The sequence below is a fragment of the Typopeltis vanoorti genome, chromosome 2, assembly GCF_054136105.1.
Source record: "Typopeltis vanoorti isolate ZY-2024b chromosome 2, IOZ_Tvanoo_1.0, whole genome shotgun sequence".
Taxonomy (NCBI): domain Eukaryota; kingdom Metazoa; phylum Arthropoda; class Arachnida; order Uropygi; family Thelyphonidae; genus Typopeltis; species Typopeltis vanoorti.
The window spans coordinates 45,062,420-45,079,309 of NC_143550.1; the positions used below are offsets into that span (position 1 = coordinate 45,062,420).

Genomic DNA, 16,890 nt, shown 5'->3' on the forward strand with positions numbered 1-16,890 from the left:
TAAGCCACAGCTTAATGCTAACATAATGGACTCACAGTGGAGGATATAATAAAACAAAAATGCAGCAGCAGGACATAGTTTAAATTTAGCTGAATATGCGACTGTAGAAAATCAAAAGTATAAAATTAATACAATAAAAACTATTTAATTAGTGTTTAACTGCTACTGTGGGAGTAATTGTTCTCACAACAGTTCTGATGCTGAACGATTTTGTTTATTAATTGCCTCAGCCATTGATGTCCTTAAGAAGAACTGGAAGTATTTCCGAGAATGGGTCATGGCAAACAGGTGTACCGAATGTGCGAGTCTTGTTCGTTTTAATATTATGTTATTATCATCGATAAATTAGCATTCAGATCAATAATTTCGACATTATATTTATGCATTATAAATTCGATAGTAATGTGTTACCTGTTATTTTATCATAAAAATAAATAGGAATTCTTACTTTCTAAGTGATCACGTAGTTTTTGCGTGGAACTTCCCTCTCATTTATAGTTTACGTTTCACTCTATAAATAGCTAAGCATAAGAGTAAGCATAAGATAGAATAACCATTAAATCACATGAATTGTCTACTCTACTGTAGAGGATCATATTCTTATTACAGGAATTTGATGGGAAACCAATTAAGAGAAACTAAATTACAGTACAAAGGAGAGAAACAAAAATCAGGAAACGGCAGAGATATATAATATTGATTGAAAAATATTGATTTGAATAAACACGAAAATAGATTAAGAATCGATGAAATATTTCCATAATACCAATCAAGAGATTATGTCCGAACAAACAGTTTTTTTTTCCCATACGATCTGATTTCAGCAAAGCCAACCGGCATGGGAATATTTCTTTTCTATGTAATATAAGATAGAAATATTGCATCAGAAATGTAATAATGTATTTTTTATAAGGGGGAAAAATCAGTTGTGTTAATTTATCAGAACAGACTTTCTTCTAAGTTCCTAGTGCAGTTAATATCTAGCACTTAGTGACACGGATGTTTAAAGAAACCAGTTTGACTAAACATAAACATATCAAATTCCATTTAATATTATGATCTACGCCGACTTCAACACTATTATACTAACCTGGAGGTGCTATGCATCCGCTTCCATCATAGCCACAAGGAGGTTCGTCCGGAGGAGGATTTTTTCCTATCCATTCAATTGTATGTATTGACTGAAATACCTGTTTAGACATTAGCAATGTAGCAATTAAAATAACTATACGGTGATACTAATTACATACACATCATCTCGATAATATAAAACTTAATATTATTACGATATGCATGCACACAAAGTAATTAAATATAGGAATAGTAAATGAAAATAGACACATCACATCATAGTTGTAAATAAACAGGAGTAAAGTGTTACTAACACTCAATTCAAACTTATGCTGTCTTGGCTCTGCTTATTACTGTCTTAGTTGAGCAGACCGATGTTGCTTCATAGCATTCTTGTCTTTGTTAATTGAAAGCGAATTCTTTCTTCCTAGAAGCAAAGCAAATGACTTCGTTACCTACCTACAAGCTGGCCAGGTGCTCGGTACTGTTGAGATAAATTACTCACTGAACAGTTTTTGATACTCCACCAGCGGTTCAGTTCTTTCCTTATGCTCCTCTTGCCAAGTGTCACAGTTAATTTTCCATCTATTATATGTTAACGCTCTCTCTTGAGTAATGGCGAAGTCATATGAGCCAATGTGTCGCTGCTCATAACCCCCTCATAACCAATGCTGCTCATAACCCCCTGTGAAATGGCATCACAGAGGTTATAAATCAAATGCCTGTAACATGAAAGATGGAAAGAAAGAGAATCGAGATGCCTTGAATTTATTTTTTGGAGAGAATAACGTATGCGTGAAGAAAAATTGTGTATAGCACTAAAAGAACTGGCATTTGATTTCCCATTTTCTATTTCTGAAGTTCCTTAATTTGGAAGTGTTTCTCCTACATATAGTTTTTTTTATATTAGATGAAAGGAGTTTCCTCCAACTCTATACTGAAATCACCAAGGATGACCTACTCTTTACGATGTTGTATAAGATAATATCTACTTTTGCATAAGATGTTTTTGATTCTCGAAAAGCACCGTAAGTTCATAACATTTTTGGGGCTTCTGCTAAAAGTTACGTAATCGGTTGAGTTAATTTCCGACTTTAAAAGATCAAAAGCAATCCCGTGAATCGGCCTTCTTCATTCGCTTTTTCCTTTGCAAAAGAGGATATATTTCTGTTTAGGGCCAGATATTTTCTCTCCCATGCATATCCAGTTCCTATTAGGGCAACTAAATTGATTTCCACTTTCCTAAGTCTACATCTGTCGTTTTTTCTAGTACAAAATTGATTGGTCGTTCTAAAGAATCCAAAAACCTTACAAGTATCGGTGAATTTTCAAACGAGGAATTATGATCTCATTTAAGATTATTTAGTTGAAAAAGTTGAATAAATTAAAGATAATCAAATTGAATCAGACACACAACTTTTAGTCTGTAGTAATTTCTACCATCTTGCCTATTAATAGTGCATCTCTGAGAGAGAGTAATCTTTCAGAATATTAGTAGTCGAATTTTTTTTTTTTTTTCATAACTGGATCTGTACGGGTGGTCTTTTCCCTCTAAACATCCAGACAATGTCCATTCCACCGAGACAGGTATTTCAACTGGCAAAAAATATAAACCTATTATAGAAACTTTTCTTTAGAGATACTAGATCCATATTCTAGTATCCTAAATCCTACGTTGTCTAATATAAAAATAAGCCAGCCTGTGAAATTCCTGAGAAATGAATTATCTCCCCATCAAAAAAAAAAAAAAAAAGTCGTTTTTTCTAAGTTTAGAATGCGGGACACTGAGAATATACATTCTAAAAGTAAGGCCAAACATAATTCACTCTATTGAAATTAATTTCAAGCATACACAGCAAATCTCACAGAGCGCCTAGAAATCTTAATACAGTTCATTCTATCCGCAGTCTTATTATAGATGGGATGAAACGAACATTTTCAAACTGTTCTAAGAAAATTGTATATACTCGTACATATCGCAGAACTTTTAAGTTTGTAAACATAGTGTTTTTTCTGCATAAAAAGCAGTAATAGAGTCTGGAAATGTTTGATACTCTATTTCCATCAAATGTCGTAAAAATACATTAGTTGCTTTTTAATATTTTTCCCACACTCCTCTGTCTGTTAATTTTCCTCGGTGATAATACTGTACGAATTTATTCTCAATAGAAAAGTGCAATAGATTGTTCGTATAAACTAAAGGCCAAGATGCATAAGCATCTTAGTTTTTCTGTGGTTGTCACATTATTGGTTACGTTTGCTGGTTAACAGATGATATGTGAGAAGAAAATTTTAAATCCAGGCAGTAGAAAAATAAAATAAAAATGGCGGTCTCTGTCTAGGATCGCTAATTATCAGCATTACTGGATTGCTAACAATTTCTCTAAAAGCTCGGTTACTTTTTCTCTCAGTAATGGATATTAAATTTGGCGTAAAAAATCTAAATAATCAATCTCCAATGCTTTGAAATAAAAATTATAAACAAAACTGTTTTTCACATATAAGACCGCATATATGCTAATTACGTGTGAGAAATTTGAATATTCAAATTGATTTCATTGCAGATGATGTAGAATTATTTAGACAATCATTTTAATGCTTCAAACACTCGAATTATTAAATCTCAATTGAACTGCAACAAATTCTGAAAAATAAAATAAACAAAATATTAAAAATCATTTACCGGTTCTTCGCTTTTATCGTCGTAATCAAACTTCCCAACGGGCAGCATGGTATATGGAAATTTCGTTATGTTAACACCTTTAAAGATTAGATTTTGAGGGGCACGTTGATACGCTAGGACAGTGTAATTTCCCTCAGTGTCGCCATTTTCGTCAATGTGCATCCAAGCTCCTGTTATACCTATGACAAAATAAAAATCTCGAATCATCTAAGAATTTTTTCAGCAACATTTCAAGAACAACCCACAATTTTATAATAATAAGATTACATGCATTATTTTGCAAGGCAAATCATTTCTACATATTCAAAGATGAAACTAATCCATATCATACTACGCCATTCAAATATGTGGCGTCTGGGATTCTATGCGTTTAATTATAAACTTATGGACTGTAATGTTTTATTCTATCCATATATAAAACAAAATAAGAAAAAAAGTTTGTTTTTATACTTTTATAATTATCTATCATTAAAATAGTAATAATTCTTTCTTACTTTCGTAAACTTTGCGGTCAATAATTTTTTGAATAATTAAACTGCCGTTTCGAGGATCTTTCTCTTCTTCAAGTACCGATCTCAAGGCCTCAGCGTACAGCATCACGGCATCGTAAAGATAAGACGCATAAAGTGTGATATGCTGGAAGTGGAAAAAAATGGATTGTGGATTATTCTCTGTGAACTAAAGTACAGCAAAATAAAATTATGAAAGGTTATTTGCAAATCTGTGGGATATTTTGTACCGCGGGTAGGCTAAAGATATATGTTTTCCTATTTTATCAATTTCTTTATATATATCAGATAGATAGATGAAATTAATACAAAATAACAATTGATGTCATGTCATGCTACTTTTAAAAAAATCAACATTCTTAATGTAATTTATTCCACCGCTGACGACTTTCAGCATTTTCTCTCTAAGTAACGAGACCATTTTCCATCTTCCCATTATGGCTTATTCCTGCCAAGCGATGTAAATTGTTTAGATCCTTCAGTTCATAAAGTCATTACACAATACCATTCCACAACATTTTCTCTACTTGTACATTACATCTTTTTTTAAACGCTCTTAGATGATTACTTTTTCTGCCGAAATACATTACATCTATCGACTCGGTCGATTCTGGAAAGATCAGGACTAATCAGTAAAGTTAAGAAAGGACCAGTGAAGATATAAAGTTAAAGAGAATGTAGAGCGAAATCGATTGCAAAAAGTGCTATAGAAACATTAATCGAGAAATAACGAATGGAAAGAATGAAGAAGTGAAATTTTCTCCATAGATTTCTTTTTCTAAGTAACATAAATTAAAGAGAATCAAGTAGAGAAATTAAATCTACGATGAATGTATTTAATCTCTTGAAGAATTATAAGATATTGATCAGTACTATCTTATTGTGATTATCTGTTATTTAGCGTTTCTGAACTGTAATTTTAAATAATAAAATTACAGTTCAGAAAATAGCATTTCTGAACTGTAATTTTAATGTCGTTCATTTTGAGCAGCCACGGCTGACGCAGATATTTGTGAATGTCTTTAGGTAAAGAAATTTCATAGCTCAATCGGAGATTATCAGACCTTATTCGGAGGCCTGAAGTGGATTTAAAAATTAACGTTTGTTCTCTAAAAACCAGACTTACCGGATTATTAGCCCTCGGCCCACACGCGGTAATGAAATATAGCATTTAAGTTTTCACATTTGGAATTCACCCATTCAATTTTAAGACAGTTAAAATACTCGTACATCTATGGATTATAACTGTCTTAAAACTGAGTGGAGTTAATCCCAACTGTTAAAACTCAAACCCGTTCCATCTCATAAATACACATGTTAGACGATACTTTTCGGTTTATTCGCATAATTTTTTTTTTTTTTTTTTTGATAATGGATATGATTAAAGACTTCTTGAATAAGAGCCAAATATTTAGTTTAAAAACTGAAGTAATGGAAAAATTAAATGTAAATATTTTTGTTATTTTCACAGATGTTTTTAATATGAGTTTTGCTGTAAATGTAGTTTTTTAATGCTGATTTTGGGAGAAAGAAAAAAAATCACAATTTATGGAAAATAGATTTTCAGAAGGTGTTGCTTTTATAATACCTATAAATTTATTAACCATACATTATTTTTTTCTAAGAAAATAGGTTTTAATAAAAAATAAAATAAAATATTTCAACTTTTGTTGGAAATAAAGTTTGGAAATTTTCAAATCCTGAAAAAAAATTAAGGAATATCTAAATATATATACAATTATTCAAAATAACTGCACTTTAATTCAGATATATATTTTAAATCTTATTTCATCTTCTAAATATACATTTTTAATTTTGATAAATTTAAGAAAATGAAACATTGTTGCTTCTCTACATGTGCAGTACGGATAAAATGCAATACCGTGATAAAATACAAATATTAAATTAACGCCATTCATCTTAAGAATTTTTTTCCCTTAGGAAATTGTGTTAAAAATAGCATACTATTATAATAATGTGCTCCAGCATCCTGCTATTACATTAAGATCGCTTAAATTATTAGTACAAGACTACAGGAGAACACCGAAGCTATTATCGGAATGAAGATGTCAACAGGAAGACATTGTCATTTGTTCGTTGACCGACTTGGCTATTCCATTATTGATTCCTGACCAAGGCACGCGGAAGAGCGTTTTAATAGCAAACTCTCACGAGAAAGGTAATTGCGAAGTCCAAAAACTCGGCAAAGCAGTCTTTGTCGCTATACTGCCTGCTTAAAATATAAATTCCATAGAGTTTGATCACTGACCAACTGCAATAAACATAAAGTGTTTATTGCAGTTGATCAGCGATTCAAAAAAGAAAGTAAATTCTTTTTTGAATATGTTGTGATGAATGCTCAATATCTGCAACAAATTTCATTGCAACTCCTAATAATAATACGTATATAATGATATTAAAAGACAATGCAGGTGGCGACACTTGGTATAACAAGTGTCGCTACCTGCATTGTCCTCCAGACAATGCAGGAAATAACAGTTTGGAGCTCATTTAATCACATTTCTGGAGGAAATGACAGTTTGGAGCTCATATAAGGGGAGGAAAGTGAGCAGTTGTCCAAATACCTCTTGCAATTGAACAAGTTCCTTATATCCAACACACTTCTGTTTATTTACTCATTCGTTCTCTTATCAGGAATAAACTACTCGTAAATTCAATAAATATTTACTCTGTATATCCATTTAATCTCTCGATTTAGTAAACAAAGTTTCGTTCAATTATATCATACAAAGTTAGAAACTTCGGTTTAGTCAATATTTGTTTCGATTATACTATATTTCATTCCATTAGTCTATTATAATGGCTAAATCCATTATAAAGCGCTTCAGTAATTGGAAATCGAAATTCACACTTGGTACTAAGATATGGATTTTTTTTTTTTACAACTGCCAAATTTTATAGCTGCGATATGAGATTCAAAACGAATTTACAGAGACTAATTATTTTGCTGGTGCTTCCGTATCTCAATCATTACTGACTGAGATACATTAGCTAGAATGTAACAGAGTCAGCCAGTCTCGTGCGGCGGTGGTAATGTTTTCTAACCTGAACTCTGTTTTTTTTTTTTTTTTTTTTTTTTTTTAATCTTGCAAGCCATTACGCATGGCATATTGCAATCACATTTCTATAGGCATATATCCTCACGTAGTCAATTCCACAATACACGAATGGCAAGTATGCTACAAATGGGTATACAATCCTATCCAGTGCACCCCACAACCTGATGATGTTCGCAAAGCAGTTTACTCCTACTGTTGACAGAATAATCGACGAAAGAAAGTTACTAACTTTCGCCAGATTTGAACACTACAAGTGCAGCTGCTTTCACAAGTGCAAGGCTTACATTTTATGAAAGATGTCAAGGGCATGCATCTGGAGGAAATACATCAATGATAAGTGCAGGTTGATGTTGATAATATCATTTTATGAAGCCTTTAACGTATTCTTGCATATAAAAGTAGAAAATCTAATTGTGTCATATTGCTTTTACTACGTTTTTTCCTCACAAACAGGGAGAACCAATGCTACATTAGTGACAAACTTAATTATTAAAGTAGATATAAAAATAATAAAAAAATAAAATAAGACACGTGCTGTTTTTCCATCCAGTCTCACTTATATACTTCAGGAGCTGGGTATGCCTTCAAACAAAATTAAGATAGTTTAACTATTTTACTGATCGCATTCCTGTAATATTAAATGGTCATGTTTGGAGCAAATCAGAAAGAGCAAAATTAAATTAACCTAAAATAAAGGCCAGTGGCTCACAGAATCATAAATTATTTATCTATGTGCTACATTTAGAGTTACACAAATGAATGACGTGTGGTGTCCATATAGAAAAAAGAAAATAATCCTAACCAAAACTTCTTTCTGTAATTATCTTCAAATCTAAAAATAGGCAGAAATAATAACGTAGTTGTGACACGAGTGTTACGTACTCGGCTTATTTACCTTCTTTTTCGAGAAGGGAGATGGAAAATTGAAAGGGTCTTTCTTGTTATATTCTCTCACATTATCTTCAAACTCGCTGTAGTTTTTATAAATTGGAGGACTTGGAACGATAATAATTAAGGATCTGGAGGCGTCAGTTGCCAATATTCTACCAGACAGCTTTGTGTCAGCTTTTCCTGTAATGAAAATAAAATTTTAATTTGATTAACAATTTTATTAATATAGTGAAATTTTTATTAATATAATATATAGGGAATATTTTTGTACATCAAATGCTTTAGATCTGTTGGAATTTTTTCATTCTGTTTGCCGTAAAGGACAGTCCACTGATACTGTAACACACATATCGAGATAAGTTATTCGTGCAATTTTCTGGTTTTCTCTGACAAAACCAAGTATATGTTGCCTAGATATATCAGAAAATCTTGTAAATCTTCTCTTTACCTTGTTCATCACCCTTCCTTTTAATAATGATGTGGTCCTTGCTTTTAATAGCTTTAAAAGGTAAATTCCTGGATAGGACACTAAATTAAAGTTGATTCGTAAATTGACTTTTAATGAAGAGAAATTTGCACGTGGCCAAACAAAAACTGGATTTAGGTGTGAAATCCTTTTTTTTCTCTCGAGGATAGAAGAGAGAATAAAAATGAGAACGATGATAAGAGGTAAAGATATTTGATTATATCACCGATCCTAAATTTCGGGGGGCATGACAGTTGGTAAAGTAGTAAAGATAATCTAAATATCTAATTTGTTATTGGAATTTTTAAAAATGCATGAGAGACTTGTGAAATAGTGTCATTTATAAACTGGCATCCCGCCAGCCTAATTTAAATTGCGACAAACAGAAAACTGAGACAGAAAAGTTTCAATGCGACCCTCGGGAAAGGTGCTTCTCGGACGATCTCTTCGCGACAAGTCCTTGGACGTACTAACAGTTAAAATCATGATTACTTTTTTAGAAATCGAGGTAGTAAACGACACGGAAAGATAAGTTCAACTTTTCTGATGTTCTGAAATAATCGTGAGTTTATAGAAAGAGTTTTAAGAAATCAAGTCGTTCATTAAAGATTATTTTGTTGAATTATTTTAGTACATCCAGAAAGTTTTTTTTTTTTACTTCCAGTTAATATAACTAAAGTTCTGAAAAGTAAGAATAATAAAAGCGGTATCATCATCTTAATGTAGATAAAATTAGATATGAAGCTAATATTATGGTACTACTTTTTTTCTTCCAAAAGTGCACGGACTTAGTTGTAAGCAGTTGATAAAGGTCCTTGAGAATTATAATACGGTGTTTTGAAAAGTGCATTAGTTACTCTCCATTGAGATACTCTCTTCGTATCCCAAAGGACTCAAAAACAAGCACACTTGATATCTGTTTTCTCACAACCCAAGAAATATTTTATAAATAAATAAAATTATGATAATTTCTGACAGTTCTGGTATAACGACCACATAACTGTAAGATAAAAAAAAAGATGTTATATAGAACTAATAGTTTTTTTGGAATTATGTAGTCATATAAAAGGAACACTCCTGAATTACAGTATCACCACAGAAATCTCAGAAGCTAAACATTTTGATAAAAGTTGATAAAAGATATGTATATTTGAAATTATATTTGAAAATATTAATTTATTTTTAAACCTAAATTATAACTAATGATAGTGTTATATGTTACAAAATTCATGAAATTAGTTATATAAGCACAGATTAATATCTAAATAACATATACATGAAATAATATATAAATATATATACTAAAGAAAAAAGTATTTAAAATATTTAATTTCATCAAAGAATAAAAGAAACACTTAGAAAATTTTTGCTGGTCGGCGACTAAAATCGAAAATCTATAACGGTTTCTCTTCTAATGGAATATTGTCTCAATATGCAGGACTTTATGAAAGATTATTATTTAAATATACGTTCCTGTCATCAATATAAATAAAACAAAGTCAAATGTTTCATATAAATGCATTTTATTTTAGTTCATTATTTTATGTTCATTATTTTAGATTAAGTTATTAACTGAACTTTTTGATAAACGTGTTACGTGTGCTGAAAACAGTCAGTTGACAAATTACTGAACTAATAAATCACAAACTAGGTGCTTATACGAAACATTTGATCTCGGCTTTGTTCTTTATATTATTACCTGACACTCCAATAAAGTTCAAGAACTAATCGTTGGAGAGCACTCTTTCCATGCAACCCGCCATTCGTTAATTTATTAGTAAGTATTTACTAATTAATACGCACCTATCCCTTCAACCTTCCATTACTAGTATTATATCTATTAATTGCGAGAGTTCTCTGGCTAATTTGCCAGCATGCGGGATGAAAACCCGATTTTTGAATAAAAGCTGCTATCTCTCTATAAGATCGGTACTGCCTCCGAACTGCTCCCTCCAACTGAAAAGTCAGTAGAAACATTTCTCTCGTTATGATAAGAACTGAACTCGGTTCTCTTCCAGTCGTAGAGTGTATTGACCCATCGTTCTTCCAGTTGGGCAACGGAGGCATTATTGGTGGCATGAACATTCTAGATTATTTGTTAATGGTATTATACCAAAATGACGATAGTAAAGAAGTAAAATAATTATGAAAAACAAATTTATTAGTAAATACATAATATTAGAAAAGTGAGGAGACTACGATTAATTCAATTCTATCTCTTGAAACCTTAATAAAAAAAGGTTTATCTTTTATATTAAGGTTTTTTTATTAATGCAAACAATAAAATATTTAATTCAAAGAATGATGAAATTAAATTTCATCATTCAATTTCATCAATTAAGTTACGTCTCATCATTCTTGATAAAGAATGATGAAACGTAACATATAAATTTGTCGAATGTTCTTCAATTTTCTGAAAATTTAATATTGTGCTGCCATTAACACGAGAATTTTTTTTCCCTTGCATACCAGTATAGGCAAGGAAAACTTGCACTAACTCTGAGTATACTGTGTAGGCAAATACGACAGATCGGAGAAATGATACACGCCGATCAATTAAATGCGGTTAGTGCAAACTATTTCTGCTAGGATGATGCACGCATTCCTGAAAGGCTTTCGGTAATGTGCTGAATGCGTTCGCAAAGTAAAGGTGAACGCCCTCTGTCCGACTTTTATGAGCACGTTAATATTCTTTAATCGTTCTCTTAAATGAATTATTTGTGTAGATTGGAGACGACAGATAAGTGGCATCCCAACTGTTGGGAAATGAATAAATCAACTGAGTTTCTCTTTCCAGCGAGTTCACCTTCAACAGATATACCTCATTTATTTTAGTCCCTTGTTAAGTTTGTTTGCAATAGATGGACAGCTAGAGGTTATAATAAATATTTAATATCGTTAAATTATCTTAATGGGATTACACGGAAAAGACGGTGCGCTAAATTCGGAGAACAGTTTCATATATATTTACTGAATAAACATTGAGATGTTTACACAGTAAAATTCCTCTTGGGTCGCAAAGAGATGGGCTTACTCGTAGGTGGTATATGAAGAAATCATTCAACCAGCAAAATGGAATTATGCTGCCTAAACATAATTGTTTCATTTAAATTAGAACTACGTCCAATTAAAATTATCAGAAATTTATGATCGTTATTTCATCTTCTGAGTTTTATCTCGGCTGAACATTGAACAGCTGTTATCATCGTAGTTGAAATGCCGATGGCGTTTGTACATGTACAATCTGCTACACAACGATCTGTGGAGGGTGGAATAGCAGATCGATCTTCATCTCTTGTATTTAGTATCGTTGTTTATTAATAACAATATGCTGTGGTATACAAAATGAATCGATCATTTTAAAGCATCCATTATGACATTTTAATATATCATTTATTACACATGGAGAATTTATAATCCCATTTCACAAGGCTAAAACAGCATACGTATATTTTATCTGGATATGATGAATCGACTGAAATGCATAAATGCTCTTCCTAGCTTTGAGAGGAAAAACAGTGATTCTAATGTTGGAGTGAAAGAATTAAGCTGGTTCCTATGCATTGGATGCCAAATATAATCAATGACATTGCGCTTTGAAAGATGCCTTTGAAATAGCCTTGTTTCATTTATTCGTATAAACTGTAATGATTAGCATCATGGAGAGAGAGAGAGAGAGAGTATTTCAAGCTTCTGGCGAAAGTTGCTGGAAAAAAAGAAGTTTAATTAAGAAATTGTTTGTCTATGCTATACGATTTAGATTAACAAAGTCAACCCATATGTGATGTGTTTCGAAGCGGAAGTCAAAGTTATCTATATGTTCTTATACTGAAGGTCATACTTATGACAATAAAACTGCACGTTCCACCTGAGGACATTAATTTCAGTGACTTATTTGGCAAACAATAATCACCATCTTGTAAAATTCCAAGTTATATTTAACCTGGAGGTTAATCTAAGGGAGAGACAGCTCATGTAACGTTCGTAATAGTCCATGAAATACACTTTAGCTGCCTTTAAGTAGAATGAAAATTTAAAGAAAAATATTTCGCTTCTCATATACACAACTTCACGTGTAATAAAAAGAGATTTAGAATTATGTTTCCATGGCAACCTAAAGTTCCATTTTCAGTTGATGAATGAGAAGATATGCCCTAGTACTTCGAAACATCTTGGGGCATTATAGTCCAACTTGGCATCAGTGGCATTTCTAATGGTAAGAAAAATTCAAATATCTAGGGTTAGGGAAAAAAAAAATTAATGATTCATCTGGAAGGAGAATAGGGGATTCTCTGTCTCATGCATACACCTACCGCTGCGCTTTTGAATGTGGTTAGGAAACTATAAACAACCAGAGAGTAAAAATCAGTTTTATATTTAGATGATGCGATGCCCTTGACACTTTCCAAGAAAGATATAATGGAAAACTGGTTAAGTGCACTGATACACAATTTTAGTGCTAGAATTAGCAGTAAGAAAAGCGATATTATTCTTCTGAAATCTAGACGGAAAGAGTAAATTTCAAAGCTTAAATTCAGATTTTTTGATAAAGCTTGCATTATACACAGTTTATATGTTCAGAAATATATTTTAAAGAAATTTTAAAGAAGTTTTAAATAGAATTTGTAGGATATATTCATGGCTTCTTTGTTAAAGATGCTTCTACTAAAAATATTATGAAGATTTTGAGATAAGAAATGGTAAAATACCCAAAATATTATTACTTAAAGTATTGAATAGTTACTAAATTCATACGATAGAGATTCTGAGTTAAGTTACTACACACACACACACACACCAGTCGACTGGAGTTGGAACGAAACTGAGCATGACTGAATAATTATGCAGATATGATACGTGAAAATTGCACCTTTGGTACAGAAATCCATCCAAATAAAATAATTTTGTAATTTTGTAGTATTTCTTCACAAGCACTTAGTTTTCCCGACACATGTATTCAAAATGGCGCTGAAACTATTACAAGACTGTTCCGTCTACTTTTACCCATCATCGATGTAGATATATTCATTTGTTCATTCAGAATCATGGTACTGATCATTTTGCAGCATGTTTCATCACCCATTTGTTTGGTTACAGCATCAATCTTCCTCTATTTCATTGATTTTTTTTACATTCCTTGCTTTGAATTTTAATTGTTATATAAAACATCTCCATTATAATCGGAAAGTATACCTGATGCGCTTATAATTCTGAATAAACAAATTATGCGATTAGTATTGTTAAAAGTAAATGAATATAATTCATAAGAATGATCTTTTTAATCTCTAACCTTTGGCAACATTTTTAGTTCAAGCATTTCTAATCTTTTACACCCACGAGCTCTCTTTATGACTATTGTAGATCATTCATAAAACCAAGACCAAGTTACAGAATTCGATTTGGATAATATCCACACTGATAGCAAACTTTAAAATTCCAAAACAATCATGAATCACAATCTGTCACCATTTTAAACTATCAGTGCCATTCTAATGTCCCCCCCTCCTCATTTTTTCTCCGAGGCGTCTACACTTTGTCTAAACATAAAAGTAAATATTAAATTAGCCATTTACAACTAAAGAAAATACTTATACTGAATTAATTGTAAAATTGAATATAACTTAAAAATAAGTATTAAAAATTATCTTCTAACTAGACCAGAAAAAAATTAAGTAAATTCGGTTTCTTGAAACATTGGTACCGACGTTAGATAACCTACATACTCCAAATGTACTTGTAAGACTGCTCAATGTCGTACTCCTCTATATCAATGTAGATCACCACATATTCCCCATTCTCCAAGATTCCTTTCATGCTAAGAACTATCATCATCTCCAAGAGATCGTAAAGAAATCCAAGAAACACATATACTGCAAAAAAAAAAGAAAGAAAGAAAGAAAAATGCAATTATTTAACTTTTAACTCAAAATGTATAGAAAGTTTCTTATGAAAAACTTCTAATGATTATATAATAGTAACTGGTACATTAAAATAACACAAACAGCTGTCTTTTGACTAAATAGCCGAACAACTCCAAACTTTACAATTAAATTTATTATAAGTATAAATAGCAGCAACACACAGAAACAGATTACAATAATATCTATCACACCTTTTCATTAAATCCAATCACGCTGCCTGAAGAGTATAAAAATCCAATATGAAATAAGACTTGAAGTGAGATACAGTCATTGTAACGATCACTCCGCGTATAATAATTAAGGCCAAATTCAATCTACTGTAAATCCAATTATAAGTTGAATATAAAATATTATATAGCTCGGTGATTCCACAGAGATATCGAATATGACATAGAACGTCGTTCTCTAAACGTTGAATAAGTAATTTAAAAACGAAGGTTGATTGAGAATTCTTTACGAAGGTTGATTGAGAATTCATCCTAAATCGAACATAGTGGATTTGGTGTTGTGGGGGGGGGGGGTAGACTCGTCTTTGCATACACTTACATGGTTGAATTATTCGCTCAATTTAGATCATATTTGGAATACCATTAGTTCTTACGTTGTTGATGGTCCCTTGAAAATATCAGCCGAATCTCACTCAATGTAAAACATCAGGAGAGTCATTATTCGTAACCCCCCCCCCCCCAGTAGCTTCGGTGATTCGAATTTTGACTAATTCTTACGTTGCTTCTCTTGGAATTGGCTTAATCATATGAAAATGAAGCGGCAATAATTTCCAAAAAATTCGCCCACATTATTGCAGACGCCTATACAGATCAAGGTTCGAGTCATATCCTTCATTAACTTTCGACAAAGCTTGCAATATTATTATTTTTTTTTTAAAAGAAAGAAAGAAAAACTTTTCGACAAGACGTTTTGGATATCTGTACCAATACGGAGAATGAGTTTTAAAGGAGTGAAGAAAATAGAAATACTGTAAACATCACTACACATTGCATCTTTCGATTGAATTTAAATGTTTATTTTCAGGCGCATAAAACGCATCTAAAACAATGAACAGAGTAGGGAGAAAGTGTAGGTGCTAGCTTCCTTTTACCGAAACCTACTTGGTTTATGATCATTTGTTTATTGTAAAGGGAAGAATATTGTACCTTCATTTCCACGAATTCTCTAAAGGCCACATAATCCAGACTCCTGCTCTGGAGACCAAAATTTTTTTTCCTAAGCAATGGAACACTTCAAATAACTAAGATACTAGTTTTCAACTGGAAGGCGAAAAGCATCTTCCCCCTAAAGAGAATAGAATTCCTGCCCAGCTAAATTTAACCCACAACATTCGAGATATCTTCTAGAATGTAAACTCTAGAAGCTATCTCGAATTACATCCATTCTCTTGCTTCCTCAGTGTCACTTCTTAACAGCAATTTTGTTGTTGTTTATAAAATGTAGGAGTAGTTCTAAGAGTGTTGCGTAATTTCGTAACGCATTATGAAGGAGAAAAGCATGATTTACTCATTGAAATACACTGCTGGAGAAAAAGTCAACGGTCACTATAGTGTGAGGAAAAACAGCCATTGGGCCCACTTTAATAAGATGCAGAACGTCTTTCGCTGTGGTAACTGCAACAACAGTACAGGGCACACTTTCCACAAGTGCACGATAGCGATCAATGGAAATTCTGGGCCATTCTTCCTATAGGCATGTAATGACCTCACGTACTATTTGTGGGGGTAGTCAACCCTTTACCTCAATCTGACGCTCCAGATCATCCTACAGATGTTCTAAAAATTTGAGATGAAGGTTCTATGGAGACCAGTCAAGTGTGCTGACATCTACGTCCACAAACCAGGCGTTTACAAGCAGCTGCTTTATGTCACGGTTCACTGTCTTGCTGAAAGAGACAATAGTCAGTTACGTAGAAACGCCACAAATTTGGAAGAATTGCATTGGCCATAATTCTCAGCTACCTCTCGGAGTTCAACTTTTATGGCACCACAAACAGAGGTCTGAGGCCACACCAGGAAAAACTGAACCATACCATCACATTGCCAGCTCAGAATTTTATAGTTGGGCTTACACACTCTGGTAAGAAACGTTCGCCGGGCATTCACTACACCCATCCATCTGCTCGGCAGAGAACGTAGCACGACTCATTGTTCTATAACACAGCTTTCCAAGCTTCCACGTCCCACTGTACACACTCTTTATACTATTGATGTCGACGGTATATGTTGGATTGGGTAATGTGGGGGCTTGCACATTGAAA

The 16,890-nt window shown here is 32.5% G+C and overlaps 1 protein-coding gene across 1 annotated transcript in view; it reads right to left on the minus strand.

The window, feature by feature from the left end:
* LOC150108978 (receptor-type guanylate cyclase Gyc76C-like) overlaps window positions 1–16,890 on the minus strand; it is a 276,890-nt gene that overhangs the window by 63,178 nt on the left and 196,822 nt on the right. The window contains exons 4-8 of the mRNA XM_090401394.1: window positions 14,424–14,570; window positions 8,239–8,414; window positions 4,249–4,390; window positions 3,755–3,933; window positions 1,091–1,190 (exon numbers count right to left, since the gene is read on the minus strand). Of these exons, the coding sequence (XP_090257520.1) occupies window positions 1,091–1,190; window positions 3,755–3,933; window positions 4,249–4,390; window positions 8,239–8,414; window positions 14,424–14,570 (744 nt within the window). The remainder of the gene's footprint in view (window positions 1–1,090; window positions 1,191–3,754; window positions 3,934–4,248; window positions 4,391–8,238; window positions 8,415–14,423; window positions 14,571–16,890) is intronic.